Source organism: Calliphora vicina, chromosome 5 (genome assembly GCF_958450345.1).
Source record: "Calliphora vicina chromosome 5, idCalVici1.1, whole genome shotgun sequence".
Lineage (NCBI taxonomy): Eukaryota > Metazoa > Arthropoda > Insecta > Diptera > Calliphoridae > Calliphora > Calliphora vicina.
Window position 1 is genome coordinate 73,107,597 of NC_088784.1, and position 16,439 is coordinate 73,124,035.

Genomic DNA, 16,439 nt, shown 5'->3' on the forward strand with positions numbered 1-16,439 from the left:
TTTTTACGCAAAATAATGGAACAATTAATGTTTTTAACTTAAAATTATTAATAAAATGCCTAAAATAGATATATAACAATTGTGGTTCATATATTAATTGGAGTGTCGCATTTACCTCCTTATTCGTATATAAATGTTTAATTTTATAAAAGCTTTAAATTACAAAATTTGTTTTATAAACCTTTACTAAATTTACCAATTTATTATGAATAATGCCTATAGAATATGTTTATAGCTATTATTAAAGTCATTGACTAATGTAATTTTTAGTGATTAATTACTAAAAGTTTAAAAAATTGTCCAATTTAAACTTTTTTTCAAAGATAAACAAATTGTCGGCAATAAATAAATTTAGCCATTTTCTGGCGATTTTTGTAATAAACAACTTTTTAACACCACTGGCGTGAGCGAACCAACTGTCAAATTATTTTAATAATTCTCTCGATATTGTTGCCTTTCCACGTGCATTTCCCTACACGCTTTTTTACTTTAAAAATTCTTTATCAACGGGTTTTCTTTAATATTTTCAATAAAACGTAGCAAATTTTTACCCAACAAATATGGGACGTAAAGCAGAATATAATGAAAAACCTAAAAAGGGACCTGGACGTAAGGCTCGCAAACAAGGAGCGCCAACATTTACCAAGAAAACATTCGGTGAGTAACAACAAAATAACTTGAAGTGAAAATTATTTAATAAATTTAAATATTTGTTATAGCTCCCATGGAAGCTGAAGAGAAAAAGTTGACACATCGTCAGAAGCAGCGTGTGGCCAAGAGGGTACAAAATAAGGCTATTATTAAACAAAAACAGAAGCTGTCCAAGGAAAAGAAACAGAATAAACAAAAGCAAAAGGAATACCATAGTGATAGTGAAGAAGAGGATGAGTTAATGGATGGAAGTAATGGTGCGGCAGAGGAACAAGATTCTGAAGAGGAGTTAAGTGATGCTGAAGAAGAGGTGGTGGTTAAGAAGACCAAAGGTTTTACCGACGATAATCAGGAATGGTTAAAACCAAAAGATAAGAAAAAGGCAGGAAAGCAATTAATAGAAGAGGAAGCTGAAGATGATGATGAAGAGGAGGAAGATGATGATGAAGAAGATGAAGTTGAAGATGATGATGAAGAGGAGGTGGAAGAAGAAGAGGAAGCTGTAGATGATGATGAAGAAGAGGAAGATGATGAAGATTTAGAAGCCTCTGATGACGATGAAGCTGCTGTTAAATTAGGCAAATTAGATGATCTTTCTGACGATGAGGATGCTAATTCTGATGATGATTTTGATGTTTCCGATGGCGAAGATGATGATGACGATGAAGAAGATGACGACGATGATGAGGACGATGAAGATTTACTGCCAATTGAGAAACAGAATAAGAAACTGAAAAAACGTGAAGCCAAAGAAGCTAAATTGGCCGCCGAAGAAATGCAAATGTCCGTTGACCAACAAGATATTTTCCAATTCCCCGTAGAGGATGACGAACAACCAGAATTAACAATCCAAGATGTACAGCAACGTATTAAGGATGTCACATTAGTGTTGTCTGATTTCAATAAATATCGTGACCCCGAGCGTCCCCGCAGTGATTACATGGATCTATTGAAAAAAGATTTGTGTCTGTACTACAGTTACAATGACTTTTTAATGGGCAAACTTATGGACATGTTTCCATTGTCAGAACTCATGGAATATTTGGAAGCTTCCGAGGTTGCACGTCCCCTCACCATCAGAACGAACACCTTAAAGACCAGAAGAAGGGATTTGGCAGCTGCCTTGATTAACAGAGGTGTTAATCTCGATCCTTTGGGCAAATGGACTAAAGTTGGTTTGGTCATCTACAACTCCCAGGTACCCTTGGGTGCTACCCCTGAATATTTGGCTGGTCATTATATGATTCAAGGTGCCTCCTCTATGCTACCAGTTATGGCTTTGGCGCCTCATGAAAATGAAAGAATTTTGGATATGTGCTCGGCTCCCGGAGGTAAGGGTTCTCATATTGGTGCCATTATGAAAAACACTGGTGTGTTATTTGCCAATGACTTCAACAAGGATCGTGTTAAGGCCGTTGTAGCCAACTTCCATCGTTTGGGCATAGTAAACTCCATTGTTTCTTGTGAGGATGGTAACAAATTCAGGCAGGTTATGACTGGATTCGATAGAGTTCTTTTAGATGCTCCATGCACGGGCACAGGTGTAGTTTCAAAAGATCCCAGTGTCAAGACATCAAAGTCATCGGTAGATGTACAAAGATGCTATAATTTGCAACGCAAACTTTTACTAACAGCCATTGATTGCACGGATGCCAAGTCTTCTACTGGAGGTTACATTGTGTACTCCACCTGTTCCGTTTTACCAGAGGAAAACGAATGGGTTATTGATTATGTGCTGAAGAAGAGAAACGTCAAACTGGTGCCCACTGGTTTGGACTTTGGTGTAGAAGGTTTCACTAAGTACAGGCAATACAGATTCCATCCTTCCTTGAACTTGACCAAACGTTATTATCCTCATACTCACAACATGGATGGTTTCTTTGTAGCCAAATTGAAAAAGTTCTCCAACACAATACCCGTAAGCAAAGAACAACAGGAAGAAGATGAGAAGCAATTAGATGAAGGTATCAATACCGCCGATGAAGTTCCTGCTGAAAATGAAGGCGAAGACGAAATTGGTGGCGATGATCCTAAGGGACGTAAGAAACTGGGCAAACGTGCTGGCAAACCAACTTTAAGCACTTTTGAATTGGATGCTAAAAAGAGAAAAATTGAACAAGCCAAAACCAAGTATATAGCCAAGGTATTCGAAGCACCCGTCAAGGTGGAAAAGAAGAAAAAGGAACCCGAAATGGATGTGGATGAAGCTCCCAAAAAGCCAGCTGACAATAAAGTATCCGATAAAGCAAACAAACAAGAGAAGGCAAAGTCACAAGAAACACAACAGCAAACAGAAAAGCCACAAATTCCCAATAGAAAACAAAAAAAGTTTGAGAAGAAACAGGAAACTCCTGTAGCTGTGGAAAAACAAACACCTGCAGCTGAAAAGCAAGTAACTGCCAACAAGAATCTGAAAAAGTTTGGCAAGAAACAGGAAACTCCTGTAGCTGTGGAAAAACAAACTCCTGTAGCTGTGGAAAAGCAAGTAACTGCCAACAAGAATCAGAAAAAGTTTGGCAAGAAACAGGAAACTCCTGTAGTTGTGGAAAAACAAACACCTGCAGCTGAAAAGCAAGAAACTGCCAACAAGAATCAGAAAAAGTTTGGTAAGAAACAGGCAAAACCACAAGGAGTTGAGAAACAAACAACAGCAACAGAAGTTAAACCCCAAGCGAACGCCAATGGTGAAAAGCAACAAAAGAAATTCGACAAGAAAGCAAATAAGCCACAAACACCAACTGCAGAAGTTAAACCTAAAGCGAACGCTAATGGTGAAAAGCAACAAAAGAAATTCGACAAGAAAGCAAATAAACCACAAACAACAGCTGCTGAAGAGAAACCGAAAGTAACTGATGAAAAGCCACAAACTCCTAAAGAACTTACGGACAAGAAACAACAAAAGAAATCAGATAAACCACAACCCACAAACGGTCAGGCAAAACCACAACAACAACAACCCAATAAGAAATTTGCCAAGCTACAGAAATCTTTAAATAACTCCCAAGATATGGATGCTATTGCACCGCTCTTAGAAGGTAAACCCATTAAAAAGCAAAATCAAAATAAACAAAAGTCTAAACAAATTGGTAAATTGAAACAGAATAAAAATAAAAAACAGAAGTAAATAGAAATGCTGGTTTTGTAGGCACCCAGAGAAATTTTATCAATATTTCTTAACGTCTTGTTTATTATAAATAATAAAATCATATAGTTTTATTTTAATAACTTTTTATATTAAGTTTAAAGAAAACAAAAAAAAATAATAAAATGTAAGTACCTTCTTTTGCAAAAAAGGTATGAAAATAAAAATTGTTGAAAAACTAAAAATAATATATTTGTTTGTAATGGTAGATCGGAAACTCCCGTGCTAAAGACCTAACTCAGTTGTCAAAAACCTAAGTGGTGAGAAAGTATTAGTAAAAAAAACAAATTTTGTCGAATTATCTGTGAAATTACATGGACGGACATAGCTTAATGGACTCAGAGGGTAATCTTGAGCATATTGATATACTTTGGGTGTTGGACAATGTGTTCTGCATTCTTGAAATTAAGGGATTTTAGTAAATATTAAAATTGTTACATTGTGTAATTAATAAATGATCTTATATATATGAAATGTTGTAATAAAATAACGTTTTTTCAGAGACCGTAACCGTTATAAGTGAAAAAAGTTTTGTATAACAGTTATCTAGTGACTTTAAATAAAAATCCATCTTAACGTAAAAATAAATGTTCGGAGAGAAAAGAGAGTTTTAATTTGCCGTCATAATATAGAACTCATTTGAGGAGTTTAATTTTCCCGCATAAAATAACACTCCTTTGAAGAGTTTTATTTTTTCCATCAGAAAATAAAACTTATTTTATGTAAATTGACAAATTTCAATCTCGTACATCGCATTTGGTCAGTTTTGAACTACCTAAATGTAGATATGGAACAAGAAAGCAAAGAAAATGAGGATGAGGATGTCGCTTTCTATGAAATCCATAATTTTTCATGATTGATAAATCTCCTTAAGTTCTGGGAGGAAAAAAAATATATATCTTCTATATATATAAAAATGAAATGGTCCATGTATGTAATGGCATCACGTGAGAACGGCTGGAGCGATTTGGCTGATTTTTATACCCTACACCACCATAGTGGGGAGGGTATTATGCGTTTGTGCAGATGTTTGTAACGCCCAAAAATATTAGTCTAACACCCACCTTAAAGTATACCGATCGACTTAGAATCACTTTCTGAGTCGATTAAGCGATGTCCGTCCGTCCGTCTGGTCGGCTGGCTGGCTGGCTGTCCATGTAAACCTTGTGCGCAGAGTACAGGTCGCAATTTTGAAGATATTTCGATGAAATTTGATACATATTATTTTTCAAGGAACAAGCCTATTGAAACTGGCTGAAATCGGTCCATTATTTCACCTAGTCCATTATTTCACCAAATGTCCTCCCGAAATTGGACTTTATCGGTCATAAATGTTTAATTTATATATGTATCTCCACAAATTCCGCTCCAAATAAGTTTTATATACACAAAATTCATGTCACCAAATTTTGTTACGATCGGTCCATAATTAGTCATAGCTCCCATATAGACCCGCTTCCGAAAATCACTTTAACGTGCATAAATCGCTTAAAAATGTTGGTAAACACACAAAATTCAACATAGTTAACTTTAATATAGACATAAATCACACGACCTAATTTCATGGTGATCGGTCCATAATTGGTCATAGCCCCCATATAAGGCCCACTTCCGAAAATCACTCAAAAATATAAATTAATGAAATTTTAAAAGACATTTTTTTTTTTGCTCTTTTACTTAGTGTAGCTTATTATATGGTCGGGCTTGACCGACCATACTTTCTTACTTGTTTTTTATTCGATTCGAAATTTTCAGGAGATGGTATGTAAAGAAAAAAATTAAAAACTTGGGGGTAAAACTCGGAAATTTTTGTTTTGGAGTCCAGTCAACTGTAATAAAAAAGCTCCCTAAAGTATGCAGTACAAATTTAGATATTTTATTTGTAAATAAATAAGAACAGGCAGGTGTATGTGGGTTGGAGAAACTTGAAGAACTAACATTAGTAAATTCTACCACCGGGCAAAAACTGTACTGTGTCTTAATTTGGTATTGAGCGATCTGCATTCAAATCTTTAAGCAGAAAATTAGGAAAAATTATGTTCGTTAAATTAAACAAATAAATTACTACACATATTATATAAGAAAGAAATAAAAAAGAGATTAAAAACAAGTAAGAGAGATATGTATATTCGTGCCGAATCTTATACACCCTCCACCAAATTATACTTCGAAATAAAAATTTTAAATATTTTTAGTTTTTTTTTTCTTTTTTTTTGGAAATTTTTTTTAATTGTTTTTTTTTTAAATTTTAAAAATTCTTTTTTTAAAATTAAAATTTTTTTTTTGGAATTTGAAATTTTTTTTTGTATTTTTAATTTTTTTTTATATTTTGCGAAAAAAATCTTTTGGTAAAAAAAAATTCGGTCCTGTTTTTCAGGTCAAGGACCAATTCATATCATAAAAGATACTAGGACTGGAATCGCATGTACATATATTGTTATTAAAGGATGCACAGTGGGGCAGAATCGAATTTTGTTGGAAATAAATCTGCCATTTCTAAACGGCTTATCCGATCAGGATGAAATTTGACATGGGCGTAGACAAGGAGTATTCGAGTGAAAAAGTGCAATATTTTTGAAGGACGGAGTTTTAAAGTAGTGGCATATTTTTGAATCTAATTGAGATGGGAAACAAAGAAATGGCACGTGTTTAAAAATTTAACATGTCGAAGGTACCCTACTACGCTGGAACACTTGTAGAGTCCATTTTAATAACTTAAACTCGAATGCTCCTTGTCTACGCTCATGTCAAATTTCATCCTGTGCGTTGTTATGAATCCATACACTGAGGAAAATATACCCATAGTTTGGAGATGCCTGTACGACAATGACCCTAAACACTTTATAGGGATGTAACTAAGTGGTTACGATCCAATGAGATACGTGTTTTAAATTGGCCTGTTCAATCGCCAGATCTCAATCCTCAATGATCGCAAAATACGGACTTAAAATTATAAATCTCAAAATCATTCAAAGGAGACTCTCTAAAGGAGACACTCTTTAATTGGTTCAATACATCTACGCTGTGAAACAGTAATAAAAAACAAGTAAGAGAGCTATATTCGGCTGTACCGAATCTTATATACCCTTCACCAAATTATACTTCAAAATACAAATTTTAAATATTTTTAGGTAAACAAAATTTATTTTTGTTTCCAAAATAGTTTTTTTCATTTTTTTGTTAAAAATGTTTTTTTTAATTGTTATTTTAATTTTTTTTTTTTTTAAATTTTTTTTTTTTTTAAATTTTTTTTGTGAAAAAAATATTCGGATTAAAAAATATTTTTTCCGATTTCGATTTTTTGGTCTTTATCATTAGATATCCATATTTTCTATATTAATGACTTAGTAATCCTGATATAGGTCAAAAATCGAGGTTGTTCTGGTTTTTTCCTCATATCTCAGCCATTTGTGGACCGATTTTGCTGATTTTAAATAGCAAACTTCTCGAAAGCATGTCTGACAGAGTTATTAAAGATTTGGATCCCGAAGATATCTGGGGTCTTCAGAAAATTGATTTCAACAGACAGACATGGCTTAATCGACTCCAAAATCTTTAAGGATCCAGAATATACATATAAACTTTATAGGGTCGGAAATGAAAAATGTAGAAATTACAAACGGAATGACAAACTTATACATATATACCATTCTCACGAAGGTGAAGGGTATAACAAGGGATATCCAACAAAATACTGAGTCACTAAAAGGTCCAAACAATTGTTTTAAAAATTTAACCTAAGTTTTCATTGTTTTATCAATGCCATAATAATGGATACTTGTTAGTTTGTTTTCTATTTTCAGAATTTAATTAATTATGTTCTTATTTGTTTGATATACATACATATGTAAGTAAATAAATGTATATATTAATGAAATATTAAAAGAATACAAAATTTCATAAAAATTTGTATGAATTGTAAGTTATTAATTGAATATTTTCCATTGTATTGTCAACTACTAGATAAGAATATATCGCTCCGAATTGTTTTCAATTATTTTAAAATGCCCCCCTATTTTGAATAGGTTGTGCTGAGCAGACATTCTCTAGCAAGATTGGTATTTTTCCAAAATAACTTTTAAACAGTTTGAAAACAAGAATACGTCATACTTGAGAGTGTGCTTATTTAAAAATCACTTTGCAAAATATTCATCATAAGAATATCCGCATTAAAAGAAGCTGATATTTACTACTGTATAATGTTCGTTCATATTATTTTAAATAATAAATAAAAAATACTTGTTTTTCAAGTCCCACTTTTTTTTATTTTTCAATTTATGTTTTATAATCTTTTGTTTTTATAAACTATTGTACATAAATGTTAAAAGGAGAAACTGAGAAGTATCATCTACGAAGCTCTTCACATAGAGATGATGTTCTTGTTTGTAATCTGAAGTCATCTTCATTTCATTTTCTATTCTTTATTACTTGCATTTGTCATATTAAATATTCAGTATAAATATAAAAATAATTCTTTGTATCCTTTTATCCAAGATTCACTTTTGTTGTTGTTGCAGTTGGGGTTTTTTTTTCTTCCTGTGAAAAATGGACGCTTGGATGGTGTTTGCTCATTTAATGTGTTACAAGTAGTTGGCTGTTTGCATTTTCTATTATGTACTGTAGTACACAGATATATAGGGTGCTCATAAATTTGCGCAAGATTTGAATTTGTTTTTTCTCTATTGTTGAAATTTTTCATTGCCCTGACCAGAAATATAGTCCAATGCCATGGTAGGCGTTCATATTGTTCAGGTTACAATGATTTTCGTCAAACAACCCGAATGTGAACAAAAGAGCGTAAAAATACACACATTTCATTCATTTGCTTGATGTTGTTGCGAATATTTAATTTTTTACCCAAACATGCACACAAATTAAATGCCTCTATTTGCCTACCAATGCACGATGGGGCCAACGACCAGTTTTGAGGCAATAAATCACAGGAAACAGCTAAACCTTTAAAACTTCGTACAGATGATAATAATAAGTTTTTAAATCTTCAGTAAAAAATTGAAGTCTATCGGGCAGTGCCACGCCTATTTCCAGTAGGTGGATTAAAGTGCAACTGCGGATGAAGATCACTAGAAAATAATAAGTTTCTGACTTTCAATTAGGTCGCATGAATGTTCACCAAAGACTTTAGTAATCATTTCAAGTCAATCCGCCTACTGCCACACCCACCTCTAGTGACAGGAAATATATGCATGGCGATAGGCGGATCGTGAAATTAAGCGAGGAGCTATCACTAGTTATGGACAAATCGACCTAAAATTAGGTGGCATGTTTTCTGTGTATATGAAACTTATTTGTGTTGAATTTTATTTTAATACGAACATCTGTAAGAAATCTATGCTCGTTAAAATGATTTTTGGAAGTGGGCCTTATATGGGAGCTATGACTAATTATGGACCGATCGTTATAAAATTTGGTGACATGAATTTTGTATCTATAGAACTTATTTGTATTGAATTTTAATGGAATACCCACATTTTTAAGAGATATATGCTGTTTAAAGTGATTTTCGGAAGTGGGCCTTATATGGGAGCTATGACTAATTAAGGACCGATCGTCACAAAATTTGGTGGTGCGATTTCGGCTTATATAAAACTTATTTGTGGTGAATTTGGTTTGGATATCTACATAACTAAGATTTTTATGAGAGCTTAACTATTTTCAGATAGGGCAATTGTATGGGGGCTAGGAGAAATAATGGACTGAGTCTAACCAAATACAATAGGCTTTGTCCCTGGGACAAGAGAAATGCTTGTACCAAATTTTGTTGTATTATCTTTAAAATTGCAACTAGTAGTTTAATTAAAAGGTTTACATTGACAGAAGGACAGGCGGACGGACGGACATCGCTTAATCGACTCAGAAAGTGATCCTGAGCAGATTGGTACACCATAAGGTGGGTGTTGGGACAATATTTTTGCTCGTTATAAACATCAGCACTAACCCAATATACCCTCCCCACTATGGAGGTTTAGGGTATAAATATCCAAATTTTTAAGTTATACGCTATCTGGAAATAAATTTTTATAAACAGCGGCAAATGGCGGCAGATGGTTATTCCAAAAAATTATAGTACACATTATTACCTTTCCCCACACATATATTTTTTCACGGATACGCTCGGATAAACAAAGTTCTATTCCAAAGAATATATGGACGACAGCAAAAACTTCACAAAAAAGACAACACAAGTTGACACAAAAAATTATTTACTACATCTAACTTTTTTTTGGAAATTTTTAATAACATTTTAATTTACACACCTTTACAAGTGTTTTCCATTTTACAAAATTTTTATAATCTTAAATGTTTTTGTTTGACGACTAAAATTCCTTTGTTGTTTCATTATGATTGAATGTCGGAAATTGTAGCAAAGCAAAACTTGGCAACTTTGGCAGCTCGGCATGTCGCCATGAGTTGCCACCTGACTTTAATTTTTTAATATTTGAGTGTTTCAAAGTGTTAAGTATAAAATTCCGTTATTATTTTTTTTAAATGGTTGACTTGAAAAAAGGACTTTTTGCCTCAAAACCTGTCATTGGCCCCATCGTGCAATGGTACAATGAATAAAGCCAACAAGGTGAAAATGTGCTTCGTTGCTTTAGATTTTGCTCGCAACTGAGTCCGCCAAACATTTTTTATGCACATATATTTGAAATTGCAATTCTCTGCATTTTTCCTAATCCAAAACTGTCAGCTTTCAAAATTGTGGCAAATTCAAAGCTTGCTTGGAATTTTGGAACACCCTATAGAAACCATACTGTTGTTGTCAACTACTGTGTTGTGATATATGTATTTCATGTATAGTAAGTACATTGTTGCAATTTCATATTTCGTTCTCGTATATGAAACATACAAATCTTGACAATTATTTGAAGGAGTGAATTTATTTGTAAGAAAATGTAAATTTAACGAAGAAATCACGAAAGATCCAGATCCATAAAATTTACTCTGTATATATAACTTACAGCTTGAAAGTGGAACACAAACCCAGTAGTGCATTCTTGAACTAATATAGATATCATGTTGACACCAGACAGAGATTTAAATACAGATTTCATACCAATAGATATCCGGATATTCTCGTCGCAAAACCTCAGCCAGTGTTCCGCACAGAGGGATGGCTTCATAGATTTTTTTGCAAAAATTATAAGGAGTGGTCGTAGAGCGCTGAAATTTGGCACCAAGAATTATATGGACCAATCTAAGATTAAAATAAAATTTTATCAAAATCGACGACGCCCACTGCCCATACAATCTAAATAGATTTTTTCGCATAAAGTTTGTCCTATCCAAGTAAAAGTCGAGAAATTTGGTACATATATTTTCTAAAACCAAAGAAGAACATATGCTAAGTTTTATTAAAGTCGGCCATGCCCACCGCATACCGCCCATGCAATCCAAATGCAATAAATTTTTGTGCAAAAATTATAAGGAGTGGTCGTAGAGCATTGAAATTTGGCACCGAGAATTATATTGTTACGTTTTAACCTTTTCAAAACGTTAGTTTATTTCCTTTAAATAAACCGGATACTTTTGATTGCAAATAAAAGCCGTAGTTTGAAAAAGGTAACAACTCTTTATTTATTCAAATGTACAACAACAACAGAATTAAATAGTCACTCAATGTTTTTTATACACGTTTGTAAATTCGCAGAAATACAGACACAATTTATAATGTACACGAATTTACTTGAAAAACACAATACACTTTAAGGCACTCAGTTGATGTTTATTCGAAAAGCGTCTCTGATAAACTCACTCACAACTGCAACCTCTGCCACTATTTATAACACTGCCATCTGCACTCTAGATTGTTCCTTAACTGTCAAAATTCGAATATTCTAGATCTTACTAATACATACGCCATCTGTGATGTACTTTCTACATTCCTCAACTGAATATTCGAATTCGAATACAGCGTTGCCAACTTACGATCAATGGTCAACTGAAAGCTTTTATTCAATGTTAATAATGCCCACAGATATGTTACAGTTTGCTATTACAACACTATTATTTGAAAGCATTATGCTACTTTTAAATCAGCCCTTAAAATAGTTATATTTGAATTCAAGTACAATTTCGTAACAATATGGACTAAATTAAGAAAAAAATTAAATTTTATAAAAATCGTCCACGCCCACTGCCCATACAATCCAAATTGATTTTATCGCATAAAATTGTTTATATCCAAACAAAAGTCTAGAAATTTGGTACATACATTTATTGAAACAAAAAAGGAACGCATGTCGAGTTTCAATAAAATCGGTCACGCCCACCGCCCACGAAACCCATACATAGATAAGAATTTTTTTTATTCGACAAAAAATGTTAAGTTTTCATCCTGTTCCGAAAACCATTTTTTTTTAATCAAAACAAGACACTCCCACCTTTCATTTTATTAAAAAAACAATTTGGGGGAAAGTGGGGCTACATTTTTTAAAAATATAAGTGTACATTACATCTTTAAACATTTCTCTACAAAACTGCATCATTTGATTTTTGAAATTGAGTGTTTGACAAATTGACTTTTTGACACCAAAATACCTCTGTGTTCCGCCCTCTTTATGGCTGAGAAATCTGCCAGATCGGCCGGTTTGCTGGTATAAAATTTGACGTGGGCGTAGCCAAGGAGTATTCAAGTTAAAGTTATTAAAATGGGCCCTACAAATGTTCCAGGGGCGGCACTATGGGTACCTTCGACATGTAAAATTGTGTCATTATTTTTGCTTCCCATCCGATTTCAAAGATTTTTGGAAAGCGCTCGGCTAGCTCTTACAATTTTCGATTTATGGGCATTTCAAATTTTAATATGGCTTTTTTAAAAAATATAGGGCGTACTTTTGGACCGAATGGACTCGAATTTTTGTTAGTTAGATAACTAAATTACCAATAATATACAAGAGATTTCAGAGCAATATCAATTACGGATCTAAAAATAAACGATTTTCAATTTAAAAATTCAAAAAATAGTAGATTTTTGTTGTTTTTTTGTCCGAAAAGGTGACTTAACTCTTTTTTTATTAAAAAGAAACTTCCTTTAAGAACATATAACAATTTTATGTTTTTCTGTAAAATATCTTTACGGAGCACATTTTGATATAAAAAATATGTCCTTCGGAATTTGACTTATTTTTTATAAAAATTTAAAATTTGGGCCACATGTTCTAAAATCCCAAAGCTGAAATCAAAAAACCATTTTCGCAGTAGCAAGGACAGGGAAAAGGTGATAACGGATTACTTCTCTGCGAATGCCCGTCCATAAATATCATGGTCAATTACATACTAACTAACCTTGTGAGTGAGTTATCTGGGTTCAGACTTAATTTCCCTACATGTTGGACCTTCCGCATTAGCATCCATTATGATGTAAGGAATAATATATCTGACGAGTGGTGTGGTCATGTCAAAACCAGTTGCTTTCGATTCTACTTGATTTTCGATACCACGATAGCTCACCAACAAATCCCCCCTATTCGGGTGTGGTAATGAGAAAGTGGTATTTTGTATTTTCTCTAGGTGCTGCAGAGACTAAGTAGGTGTTTCTCAAAAACCGTCACGGCAACAAAATCGGCATACGTAACAGTTTTGAAATCAAGTTCATTATCAGCACATGCTCATCTAGATCTGTAAAAGATAAATTTGGTGTTACCAATGGATATATAAATAACATATTGAATTTTTAAACAATGAATGTATTCTTTAAAACCTCTGTTTAGATTATACGTAGATATACAAATCATCAAATTATAAATGCGGGTGCCTGTATATAAATATGTTTGTACTCGTATAACTTGGAGTTTGTGTTGTTAGTTTTTAATAAATGTTAAGCATTCTCAGGGATTTCATGGCATTTCAAGTGCAATGACAAAAAAGGACACGCTTCTCGACCACATTTTCTTATTATCATGATTACAGTTTTCTTTAAGACTAGAAGAACATTATGGAAGAAAGTATCAAGTGTGAGTATTAATGCATAATTTTATTATGCATTGAATTTAGTTTTTAAATAAAAATTACGAAAGGCTCCAACGGATCTAAATATAGAAAATGATTATGTAGAGTGATGACATACTATAGATTTGTTTGCTAATATGAGAATGTTCCTAGCGTAGTCGAATAGATAATTAAAAATTATTGAGAAAAATTATATTATTTGATTACGATTGTTAAAAGTACACATACAAAACGTGTTGAAGTTCGGTATGCTAAACCTCAGTCCTGCAAAATGTTCATCAAAATTCAGTTATTTTAAAAATATCAGTTATAATGCTGATAAATTAGAAAAAAGTTTCAAACTGTTATCTGGTCCATACATGAATTCAAATTGTAAACATTTAAAATAGGCCATACTATTTCTTTTTTAAAAATCTTCCAATAGGGACTTCCGAACTTTTACAGCCATATTGTTGAAGCTAAATCTGTCGAATTGGCTGTCATTTATTCAGTTTGTTTTGCCAAATCGCCATGGACGGATATAGAGTTCAACAACATTTGTTAATGATAAAATTGTTTTATCAAAATGCGTGTACTGTTCGGACATCAATTCGTCCGCTTCGCCCTTTTTACGAACACCATAATCGTCTTACGGAGAGTACTAGTCGCTGTGTGGCGGATAAATCAATTAACACTGAACCAACGACGACGAAACGAAAGAACTGTTGAAAACATAGCCGCAGTAAGCGAGAGTGTGCAGGAGAATCCGAAGTAGTAGATTTAGCGTCGCTCACAATGAGCTCGGCCTTTTGCAGACCACGACTTGGCGAATTTTGCGTCTGACTTGGGCCTGCATCCACACAAAATTCAGCTGACAGAGAAGCTGAAGGTAAATGATCATAATCAATGCTGAATGGGTCCCTGTGCTGTTCGATACTAACCCTAATTTTCATCAAAAAATCTACTTCTTGATGAATGCGTACGTCAGGAAATAAAATTGTCAAATTTGGGATGATACCAATCGAATGTATCTCTAAAAAGTCACTGTTTGGTGTGGATGTTGAACTGGCATCATCGGTCCATATTTCATTGATAAGGAATTGGGTCAGGCCACCACCGTCAACTGCGAGCGTTATAGATTGATTATTACCAACTTCTTTTGACCTGAATTGGATGATATGGACACCAACGACGTGGTTCCAACAGGACGGGACTACGTGCTACACAGCTCATGCCACATTGGACATTCTGCATGAGCGATTTGAGTGCATGGTCACCTCAGGGTGGAGGTGGTGACCTGGGATCCAGCGATTTGACCCCGTTTGACTTTTTCTTGCGAGATTTTCTAAAGTCCCTGGTCAATGCAAGTAAGCCATAAACCAAGCGGCTCTCAAGGCCAACATAACCCATGCCAGAGGTCAACTGCAGCCTGATTTATGCGAAAGTCATAAAAAATTGGACATTTCGGAGGCGCGCCTTATATATTCCACACATAATGACATCGATAGGGATTTCAAACGAATAAAAAAAGTTTATGAAAAAAGTTTGTTTTATTTAAATTTAGAAATAGGAAGCGCTTAATAAAATACCCTTTAAAAAATATTTCGTTGGTCTCATTTAAGGGAATAGAGGCCCCACAACCTTTTCAAAACTTGGTTAGTTTTGAACAAAAATATTTATCTAAACATTTATTCAAAAAGACAAAGCGCCGATTATAAAAAATATTTTTTTTGGAAGGCGTTAGATACAGGTTAAATACACTAAAAGTTAATAAGACATTATACACTTTCCTCGTTTCAGGAATATCGGTATTTAATTGAAGGCAATGGCAAAAGTTATTAAACCATTGATCTGTATAATTTCCAAATGTTTAAATTTTACACAAATTCGAATTGTACATTTTTCTTCACGAATAATTCTATATTTTTGATTTGCTACCTCTTTAAGTAGATGTATTCTGGATCTTTATAGATAACGGATCCGATATAGCCATGCCTACTGTCTATTGTCTAATAACTTACAAGTTTTATACATCAATATATAAAACTGTATAAATTATGGAAATAAGAAAAAACTGTCTGTCTGTTGAAATCAATTCCGATTTTGACATATTTTTGTATCTATATCTGACCTATATAACGCCATACAATACAAAGAGAGCTATATTCGGCTGTGCCGAATCTTATATACCCTTCACCAAATTATACTTCAAAATAAAAATTTTAAATATTTTGACCCATTGTAGGTCCAACAACATGGTCTTATATACGTCGCTGTAAAGGTCTTTGAAATATCTATCATTAGATATCCATATTGTTTATATTAATGACTTAGTAATCCAGATATAGGTCAACAATAGGTCAAAAATCGAGGTTGTCCTGGTTTTTTCCTTATATCTCAGCCATTTGTGGACCGATTTTCTCGATTTTAAATAGAAGCCGGAAGAATTCCGGAGATATTGATGTATGAATCGTGTACATAAGTTATTTGGGGGTTTTGGAAAGTTGATTTCAACAAACAGACAGACGGACAGACAATCATGGGTTAATCGACTCCGCTATCTATAAGGAACCAGAATATATACATGTACTTTATAGGGTCGATAAATTATATTATGGAAATTACAAACGGAATGACAAACTTATATATACCCTTCTCACGAAGGTGAAGGGTATAAAAACCACCTTGTCTACTCTTT

General features: G+C 33.5%; 1 protein-coding gene across 1 annotated transcript; it reads left to right on the plus strand.

Moving 5' to 3' along the window:
* The first annotated feature begins 441 nt into the window (after window positions 1-441).
* LOC135960796 (uncharacterized) lies at window positions 442-3,981 on the plus strand. The gene is made up of 2 exons (XM_065512185.1): window positions 442-657; window positions 720-3,981. The coding sequence occupies exons 1-2, from the start codon at window positions 561-563 to the stop codon at window positions 3,773-3,775; spliced, it is 3,153 nt and encodes a 1,050-aa protein (XP_065368257.1). The 5' UTR covers window positions 442-560; the 3' UTR covers window positions 3,776-3,981.
* The last annotated feature ends 12,458 nt before the right edge of the window (window positions 3,982-16,439 follow it).

Excerpts from the sequence above, each read along its gene's own strand:
- LOC135960796 (XM_065512185.1), top strand. The coding sequence starts at position 561 with ATGGGACGTAAAGCAGAATATAATGAAAAACCTAAAAAGGGACCTGGA. Across the intron at positions 658-719 it reads ATTTACCAAGAAAACATTCG|CTCCCATGGAAGCTGAAGAG; the intron begins GTGAGTAACAAC and ends TATTTGTTATAG.